Source organism: Humulus lupulus, chromosome 5 (genome assembly GCF_963169125.1).
Source record: "Humulus lupulus chromosome 5, drHumLupu1.1, whole genome shotgun sequence".
NCBI classification, from domain to species: domain Eukaryota; kingdom Viridiplantae; phylum Streptophyta; class Magnoliopsida; order Rosales; family Cannabaceae; genus Humulus; species Humulus lupulus.
Genome location: NC_084797.1, coordinates 229,485,292 through 229,495,375, shown reverse-complemented (window position 1 = coordinate 229,495,375; position 10,084 = coordinate 229,485,292). Strand labels below are relative to the sequence as shown.

At 34.3% G+C, this 10,084-nt stretch overlaps 2 protein-coding genes across 3 annotated transcripts; both read left to right on the top strand.

Moving 5' to 3' along the window:
• The first annotated feature begins 201 nt into the window (after positions 1-201).
• On the top strand, positions 202-4,775 carry LOC133778321 (uncharacterized). 2 transcript variants are annotated; one of them, XM_062218209.1, is made up of 4 exons: positions 202-1,607; positions 3,820-3,943; positions 4,034-4,544; positions 4,652-4,775. In XM_062218209.1, exons 1-4 carry the CDS (start codon positions 717-719, stop codon positions 4,683-4,685), a joined length of 1,560 nt encoding a protein of 519 aa, XP_062074193.1. In that variant the 5' UTR covers positions 202-716; the 3' UTR covers positions 4,686-4,775. The 2 variants fall into 2 exon arrangements, with proteins under 2 accessions (XP_062074193.1, XP_062074194.1); XM_062218210.1 differs by having other exon boundaries at positions 203-1,607; positions 4,034-4,775.
• A 2,922-nt stretch (positions 4,776-7,697) lies between these two features.
• LOC133780041 (uncharacterized) lies at positions 7,698-9,673 on the top strand. Its single transcript, XM_062219925.1, has 2 exons — positions 7,698-8,227; positions 8,731-9,673. Exons 1-2 carry the CDS (start codon positions 7,698-7,700, stop codon positions 9,671-9,673), a joined length of 1,473 nt encoding a protein of 490 aa, XP_062075909.1.
• The last annotated feature ends 411 nt before the right edge of the window (positions 9,674-10,084 follow it).

Genomic DNA, 10,084 nt, shown 5'->3' with positions numbered 1-10,084 from the left:
TTCTCTCTCTGTCTCTTTATTGATTTTATTTTTAAAAAATTTAAATAAAATAAGTAAAAAGGTCAACTAGAGGTCTATTACTAGTCCAAAGTCCAAGCTTTCCACAAAAGTCGCCACAGCAATAAATTCTAGCACGTAAAATCCCATTTTAAATAATTCATATTCAAGTTAAATTCAAAAAACTCTCACATTCAATAAAATAACCAAACTTAAGATTCAAATTTCACTAGAAGAAGCATCCAAGCCACCTTCTTCTTCTTCTAACTCCTCTGTTCTTTTTAGACCCTTTTCACTCTCTCTTATACTCATCTCCTCTCTTTGTCTTTTCCTGATCTGCAACATCTATAATATTTGTTTTTTCATTATAATCTCACTGTCATTTCCTGTTATTATTATTATTATTATTATTATCTTTACTCAAATGGCCGGTTTTGATTTTCTCTGATCACCTTGAGATCTTCAAACTCTCAGAACTTACCTCTCTCTTTCTTTATTCCTCAATATATAAACCCCTTAATCTTTTGTATTTTTCTGTATACATTTTCTTATAATTATATAGCTTTCTTCTTCAGCTCTGTCTCTGTCACTTTCTATCTGATGATCAGAAGTTGAATTTTTTTTATATGGGAAGTTCTGACTCTTCAGAATCTCAGTTTTCCTTCCCATAGCGAGCTAGGCCGCTTATTCCAATTATTATTTTTCTTAATCTTACTATAATGGCTGATCAAGCTTTGGTTTCTTCAAATGATCATCACCATCTTCAAAAGGCGGTGGTCAGGAAATCATCCATCATGATCGAACGTAAGCCGTTGATGCTCAAGGACTATCTTCTCGACGATCTAAGTTCATGCTCATCCAACGGCTTCAAATCTTTACCAAGGCGTCAGTGCTGCTCAACCGTCAGATTTCTCCTCGAGATCGATCTTAAACAGAATCACCAACACCGTCGCCCACATATTCGTAAAGATAAACCAAATTTCGTTAAGGCGAAGCGACTTTTCCGAAGTAGCAGAAGCGGTCGCTTCACCATCTCAGTCCTGCAAAGAGCTTCGGACGCCGTTATTAACGCCGTCAAACAGTTGCCGTTCCCTTCCGTCGTGACGTCCGTACAGAACAGAGCCAGAAAAGGACTCCTTCCCAGAAGCCTTTCGAGAAAGCTATTAAATAATCGCTTTTGGGGTAGAGCCACAGATAAAGATAATGCTAGTAATGACAAAGTTGAAGATCATCACCATGAAGAGATCATCAGAGACAATATCAACCGGTGGAGATTGTATCCTCAGCTCCCAGACAATGATCACCACAAGCCTTCGAATCAAAATACTACCACGAAAACCATTGTTTCAAGTAGCTCAAGCGGTAATAGTAAGAGTAACAGTTGGTGCGAGAGTGAGTTTACTACTACTACTACTACTTCGTCTAGCAGACAATCCGAGACGACTCCAACAATTACATCAGCTCATGAAAACGACGTCGTTGGCTTAGCTGGTAGTGAAAACGACGTGTCGCAAAAGGTCAAAAAGAAAGTGGATCATATAACTGTCGGTGAGGAGGGTACGACGGAGTTAGGACCAACAACAGCTACCTGCTCTCATCAACACGCAAAGGTAATCATGGAGGATTTATTATTACTATTATTCGATACTTTGCTTGCGTAAACTAATATAATACCTCTGACTGGGACTCCTTTTTTTGATTGGTTAATTAGTAATTAAACTTGTTTTAAAAATATCTTTTTTGTCTTGAGCTGACGAAAACTAGTACTTCCAACTTTGATTTGAGATAAAAGTGGGGTGTAAAAGAGAGTGTTGCAGTCACTCCTCTTTATTAATTGGTAGGTATTTTGAAAGTGTTTGGTAAACGGGAAAGAGAGAGAAAAAGATAATGATAAAAAAGAAGAAAACCCACGGCTAGCTGGTCCTAGGGATTGCATGATCTTTCATGTGTGAGTGACTGTGAGAGGGTACTTCTTGGGTCTTCGAATCCGCTACTGTTGCTAACTAGCGGGATCCTCGGCGTCAAATGTCGCAAGACTATCTATCTAGTACTATAGTATGGGCGATACTAGATCGTTCTATGTTTAATATATTTTAATATTTTCAAATTTATTATATTATTTAATAGTCACATTTAAATGGTTATTCTTTTAACTGTTTATATTGATTTCAAGTGGACTGGTTTCTTATCGTTCAAATTTTATGAGTCGTATGAAGATATTGATTGGGAAGGAGCGGTAGCTGTTTACGTTGCTATATTTATTAATTTTATATTCGTGGTACTACAGTAGGAGTAGATTGGAAGATATAATTAATTATTTTCCTTTCTAAAGAGGGTCACGAGAGAATTATTATTTTTTGTCGGTAAGGCCATTTGGTAGCTTGTTGTTTAAGAAGAGTGTGTACTTGGATTTTTATTCTAGACACTGTAAAGTTTAGCATATCAATTCTTCTATCTCTTACTAAAATTCTAATCATTGAATAACATAATTTGTCATGTACAGTATTAAGTAATGATCATTGAATAACATAATTCTACAGTATATATGTTTTCTGCACGCTCGTGAACTATTTTTAAGACGATTTTTTTTTAGATAGTGTATATTATAATTATTTATAGCATTTTATAAAGTTTTTAAGAAATTTCCAAATAATTTTAAGTATCGAAAATTAGATTCAAACATGTTGTTTTTTACACGCATAAAAAAAAATTAGTTATGTCTGCAACAACTTGTTTGAACCTAATTTTCGGCAAAATAAATTATTATGAATTTCTTAAAATTTTGCAGGATGCTCTAAATAACTACAATAAACACAATCATAATAAAATGACATCACGAACCGAAAACAAATATATGCATCGGTGTGTACCTTTTAAAGTATGCATCATAGAAGTATCCTAAGTTACTATGAGAAAATACTAATAATGCAGCTTAATTCTTTATATGGAAAATTATATTTATTATTTGTTGAGATAGATGATATATCCAATTATTGTGAATATTAAATTAAAATTATAAAATTAATTTCCTTAATGTATTTATTATTATATAATTGAGTGATGAAATTTAGACAAATGTCTTTTACTAGGTCTCTTATGTCTGACTGAAACTAAGTCAAACAGTCTTGGTATCTACTTTGTCTCAAATAATATGTAAACTTCACTCAACTTAATTATAAACAGTGGGATTTTAAAAAAAAATATATTATATTATATATTAAACTTGTTTATATATAAATTAGATTGTCTGACTTTACATTAGACCAATATAATGTAAAATATTAATCATATAAAAATTGGAGACGCATGCCCTCTTTCTAATCAATCTATAAATATCTATAAATATATCTTCTGTTATGGATTTGTTTTTAGTTAGTCTATCTATAAAAAAATCATTCCCACACTACCTACCTAGATTAGAAGAAAGAGAGTTGCTATAAGACAGGAGTATTGCTACAAGACATCTATGTATTTTATCTTTGGTTAAAGTAATTAAAACCACTTATTAAATTAAATTTTAATAAATAATACACACAAAATAAAAGATACTAGTCAAATTGTTATTCGAAAAAAAAAACTCTAAAAGTCAAATTGTCCACCCTACCCCAGTCTATTTTGGCATTATGGTGGTCTAAGGCCCATTTAGAATAAATGTTGGGCCCATACGACATTGTTCAACATTATCATCTCATCACAATGAAATTGCTGAATCTAAATTGATATAAAAACGACAATCAACATATTCTCTATCTCAAACTGCAAATTTTCTTCTATACTTTCTTCCTTTCATTAATTTTGATTGATTATGATGAATCATATCAGGAGTGGCCAAACGAAGAAGAAAAGGAACAATTCAGTCCCGTCTCCGTGTTGGATTGTCCATTCGAAGACGATGATCAAGATGAAACTAACTCTCCTTTCAATAGCAGACTCGCTCGCTTGGAAGGTATTGTACTTTTTATATGTATGTGTATATATGTGCATGTGCAAGTGACAAGTAATTAAGAAAAACTTATCGAAAATCTTGAATTTGCAGGAACGAAGCAGAAGCTTCTGCAAAAGATTCGAAGGTTCGAGAACCTCACTCAACTGGAACCAGTAGATCTGGAGAAGAGAATAATCGCAATGTCAGATATCAAAAACGATAACGATCGATATCAGATTAAAACATCAAGCGATGATGAAATCGAAGATCAAAAAGCGCGGGAACTGGTTACGAAAGTCACCAAAAACATCAATACTGCGGCATCGTCGAGTGCGACCAACAAATTGTTGTTCGATTTCTTCAGAGAGCGAGTGGCAGAGGAGAGAGGATCGAGAAAGGGCTTCGCGGAGGCGGTGAAATCGGCGGAGGATTGGACGGTGGGAGCTCCTACGAGAGAAGTTTTGCTGAGATGGGAAGTGAATGAGGGAAGAAAAGCTTACATCAAGGAAATGGAAAAAGGTGGAAGATGGAGAAATTTGGATGAGGAAAAGGGGGAGATTGATTTGGAGTTGGAAGCTCTGGTTTGGGATTCTTTAATTGAAGAAATCTTACTTGATCTGTTGTGAGTTATAGAAAGATTTCCCTGTTTTTAATTTGGCGCCTTTTTTTTCAAGGGTTTTGTTGCAAATATTGAAACAACTCAGGGTTGTTTTCGTCATTCTGATGCAGGCATTACGACTCGGCGGCTAGTCATTCGGCTTGAATGACTATCTATAGCCATCTTGAGAGTATCTCCTAGATTAATTATTATTATTACATTAAATCAATATTCGTCTTATTTTATTTTCTTTTATACTAAACTATGACTATAATTATAATACTCCATTCAAAAAATATATATATCTTGAGTATATTCTAATTTTCAAGTGTAGAGATTTAATTCACAATTTTATATAGTGAAAATTACACCTAGTACCCAATTTAAGTTAACTTCTTTAATTTTTATCCACTTTTTAAAACTTTTTGATTAATACCCAAACTATTAATGACTCTACCCATTATACAGTAGTCTAGTGGAACTCATAGTGGAATATTATTTAAAGAGAAAAATAAATGACACGACAGAGGCAAAGATTGAGATTTTTACATTGGATTTTTAGCAGTGTTTTAAGGATAATATAGGAAATGTGCTTAAAAAAGTGGGTAATATTCAACTAAATATTATTAGTAGCTATTTTTAGTTAACTAATCCTAAAACTGGGTATTTTTCAAGTTATCCCCAATTTTATACTACTTCTATCTTATTTTAATTTTGTTAGATTTATGGATAATCTCAATTACATATTAAAATATAAATCTCAGAACAACAATCTAAATACATCTTTAAATATTACTTATCTGTAAAAATCATTACGTGAACACCACCACTATAAGGGGAACATACATACAATAAATCTCTACATGGAGAATTGAACTTTTACACTCCTGCTATCAAAAATGAGAAATATTATATATTAATTCAAAATTATTTACATGTAAGGTCATCTCCAACGTTCGTGGTCTCCTAAATAGTTCTCTGACAGGCTACCGAATATGTTGATGGCTTACCATTGGAGTGGAAAATGTAGTTCTACACAATGAAGATGAATCAAGGCATAAATGTAAAGTCAAATGGAGCAAGGAAGCCACTATACTTCTGATAAGTGGATCGCTTAATACATCTAAGGATGCCATTGTGGGGAATGACCAAACTTCTACACATTTCTGGGCTCGGATTGCAGAATACTACAACACTAACCAAAAAGGCGATGTAATGACCCAACTACTCTAGACTTTTGGACCATTAACGAAAACTATACATACTAATCCTTAATATAACTTACAAGTGAAAATACCATAACTTCATTAAGAAACTTGTAAAAATAAGAGTTAAACTTACATAAAATCTCAAGTAGGATATGGGATCTCATTGTTTTAAAAACAAAACATAACATAATTCAAAATAAAAAGGGATTACATAATAAGTGCGGAAAAATACATGTAAAAACCATAAAAACAAAACTACATCCTCGAATCGAAACGCTCGGCTCTTGAATCCATTCCGCCTCAATACACATTCTCCAAGCTTCCAAGAACATTTCCCGCCACTAAGACTATTTTCCTGCACATATAAACAAAAAGGAATGAGCCTAATGCCCAGCAAGGAAAATCTAACACATAGTTCATATACATAAATTTCATAAGAAACATAAAAACATAACATAACACTTATATCATACACATACTATAATGGCCATTATTACTTGGGGTCCCATAGACTAAACAAGTCATATGCCCATTAGATTAGTGGGGTCCTACTAGCTAAGCAGGTCATATGCCCATAATCCATTTGGGGCTTGTTAGTCATATGGGTCATATGCCCAAGCCTACAAACATACATAACATAACATAACATAACATATTTCATAACATAAAAACATAAGATAACATATAAAAAACATATAACATATAAATTCTATCCTATTTTCCTTACCAAAATTACCGGGATATGATGACAGAGTTGGGACTTTGGAACACTCCTAAAAACCATTTATGAAAGGGTGAGTCTATTGAAGAAAAAGAGATGAAGGAACTATACTTTTAAAAATATACTTACCAAAACCTTTTTGCTCAAGAACTTAGATTTCCTAACCAAAATAAGAATAAGGTTAGAATGAGTAGAAGACTATGAGAACTTTTTAAAGAAAAAGTACAGAAACGAACTAGAGTTTGGGTTACCTTGAAGACTTATAAGACCGATCTAAACCTTGAACCGAAATGCTATAAAATCTTACTTCCCAAGTGTTTGATAAGCTTATGATGATCAAGCTTATGATTCACAACCCAAGTGTTTACACTCTCACACTCACCTAGCAACTTGCAGCCTCTGAACTTAGAGTAAAAGATGAATAATGGCTGGGTACTAGGTCCTATTTATAGAGTTTAGGAATGAAGAGATCTTCATTTAACTTGAATAAAAATAATAGCTTTTTAAGTGAAAATAATTTGAATTATGGTTCAGCAGAGGCTGAAGACTCGTTCAAAAAGATGCTGGACTTATCAAGAAGTTGAAGGGTTGAATGGAAAATGATTTCAAAAACTTTCAAATTATGCTGAGAGGGGCAATATATCGCCCCCTGTAGGCGATATATCGCCTGGGCCAGTATGCCCGAGGCAGTCGTGCATCGTTTCGTGTTTTTCGTATCTTCGTGCTGCGATATATCGCCCCCTATAGCTGCGATATATCGGCATACGCTGATTATTTAAACACGAAATTACACATTTTTAGCTTAATTTGAAATGAGTAAACAACCTTGACTAAGCCCTTAAACGTTTTCAAAGCTGCTGACTGACCTTAGAGCATTCAAATTTTAACCTTAATAAATTAAATCGTCAAAATACTTAATCATTATTAAACCCATACATAACATGTGCTATTTTCCTATTGGTTCTTATCTAAACCTTATAGTATAATAAATATTATCCTCAATATCAGTCATATTAATCAAACCTTAGGTTAAAATTAATATTCCTACACTATAGATTAAACTTAGAAAATCTACAAGTACTACTATGAGTGTCCAAATAAATCCCGGTCTGAACCAAAAATCCACAGTCATAAAGATAATACAATAATTACTATAATACTACTATCTAACTTAGCTAAGTAAAGTTCTTGGACTCTACAGGCGAGCAAGCAAGAACTGGAAGGCAATGCAAAGATCATTGGAACAAGATGAATCAAAAGGTGGCGCGTTTCAATGGGTGTTATAAACGAGTACAACAAGCACATCACAGTGGTTGGTCTGATGAGCAAATTCTTGAGAATGCACATCAATTGTACAAATCTGAAAATAACAACTCAAATTTTCTGCTTGTGGACTGTTGGAGATTGCTAAAGGATGAGCCGAAATGGAATACAATGTACCAACCAAAAGGTGGTAAGAGAACAAAGGTGTCAGATATAGGGGCATTTACTTCTTCTTCCACTGCAGACATCAGTGATGATGAAGTACGTGAAGTACGCCCTGCTGGCCAAAAGGCAGCAAAGAGAAAAGGGAAGGAAAAAAAAGACACACATGCTAGATTTATAGAGATTAGTGAACGGAAAGCATCTGCATTGGAGAAATTGGAGGCGATAAAGGAGAAAGAGGCGACGATAAAGGAGAAAGAGACAGAAGATAATAGGATGACAAAATACATTGATTATCTCATCATGGACACGTCGCATATGACTCCTGAACAAAAGAAAGATCATGAAAACTTGTGTACTTATATTAAGAATAATATCCTGAAGTTGTAATTGCTATGTATTTTTATCAACCGCATTATTATGTATTTTATTTTATTTAAATAAATTATCCTTTATGTTAATGGCTATATTTTAACGGCTATATTTTAACGGCTACATTTTAACGGCTATATTTTAACAACTATATTTCAACGGCTATATTTCAACGGCTATATTTCAACGGCTACATTTCAACGGCTATATTTCAACGGCTATATTTCAACGGCTACATTTTAACGGCTACATTTTAACGGCTACATTTCAACGGCTACATTTTAACGGCTATATTTCAACGGCTATATTTTATCGGCTACATTTTAACGACTATATTTTAACGGCTACATTTTAACGGCTATATTTCAACGGCTACCATGTCTATAAATACCAAATTTCAATATTCCTTTTACTCAACTCTCCATTCAATCCTTCATTTTACTCTTTCATTCATCTTTCATTCCCAAATATCATATACTCTAAGTTCAACAATGGATTCGCCAAATTCTCCGAATCCATACGACAATATAAGTCTAGAGGATATCATAATTGCAGAGTGTACTGACGATCATAATGATCAATATTTCAAAGCGCTCATGGATGGGGGTAGCTCAACAAGACAAGGAAGAAAGAGAGCCCACATTGATAGAGGTCATGTAGAAGGACACCAACGTTTGTTCGATGACTACTTTTCTAATGAACCAGTGTATACAGAATATCAATTTCGAAGAAGATTTAGAATGCGTAGACATGTATTCCTATGCATAGTGCAAGCTCTAGAAAATCATTCAGAGTATTTCCATACGAGGTTTGATGCAATCGGTAGAAGGGGGCTTTCGCCATTACAGAAGTGCAGCGCTGCTATGCGAATGTTGGCATATGGAGCGCCTGCCGATTATGTTGATGAGTATGTTCAAATTGGTGAAACTACCGCTATTGAATGTCTAGTCAGTTTCGTTCGAGGAGTGAATGATATTTTTGGGACCGAATATTTAAGACGGCCCAATGCTGGGGACATTCGTCGCTTACTTCAAATGGGGGAGGTGTGTGGTTTTCCAGGCATGTTGGGAAGCATTGATTGTATGCACTGGGAATGGAAAAATTGCCCAGTTGCATGGAAAGGTCAATTCACGCGAGGTGATCACAGCAGACCAACAATCATGCTCGAAGCAGTTGCGTCACAAGATCTTTGGATATGGCATGCATTTTTTGGTGTTCCAGGATCCAATAATGATCTCAACGTGTTAAATCAATCCCCAATATTCACTGATATCTTACAAGGGCAAGCTCCGACAGTTGAGTTTACGATAAATGGCACACAATACAACAAGGGGTATTATCTAGCAGATGGTATCTATCCAGAGTGGGGTACATTTGTTAAAACTATCCTACTTCCTCAAGGAGAGAAAAGAAAATTATTTGCCTGATGCCAAGAAGCGGTACGCAAAGATGTTGAGCGAGCATTCAGAGTACTTCAATCTCGTTTTGCTATTGTATGAGGACCAGCACGTTTTTGGCAAAGAGATGTTCTCAAAGATATTATGTATGCATGCATCATATTGCACAACATTATTGTCGATGATGAAAGAGATGCATATGAGAATTTGTTTGATTTTAATTATGATGACGGCCCCGCCGACACCCTAATGGTTGAAGTATTGCATGGACCTATTTCTGACTTCCCGACAATGCTTCAAAGAAATGTTGAAATTCGTGATAGAAACATTCATCGCAATCTTCAGACGGACTTGGTAGAGCACACATGGTCAAAATTTGGAAATCATTTTAATTAACATTTTTTTAATTATGTTAGATTGATTAATTATGATTATGTCATT

Coding starts and splice junctions, on each gene's coding strand:
- LOC133778321 (XM_062218209.1), top strand. CDS start 717: ATGGCTGATCAAGCTTTGGTTTCTTCAAATGATCATCACCATCTTCAA. Junction 3,944..4,033: donor CAGACTCGCTCGCTTGGAAG/GTATTGTACTTT, acceptor TTGAATTTGCAG/GAACGAAGCAGAAGCTTCTG. Junction 4,545..4,651: donor GAAATCTTACTTGATCTGTT/GTGAGTTATAGA, acceptor ATTCTGATGCAG/GCATTACGACTCGGCGGCTA.
- LOC133780041 (XM_062219925.1), top strand. CDS start 7,698: ATGAATCAAAAGGTGGCGCGTTTCAATGGGTGTTATAAACGAGTACAA. Junction 8,228..8,730: donor AAGAAAGATCATGAAAACTT/GTGTACTTATAT, acceptor ATATACTCTAAG/TTCAACAATGGATTCGCCAA.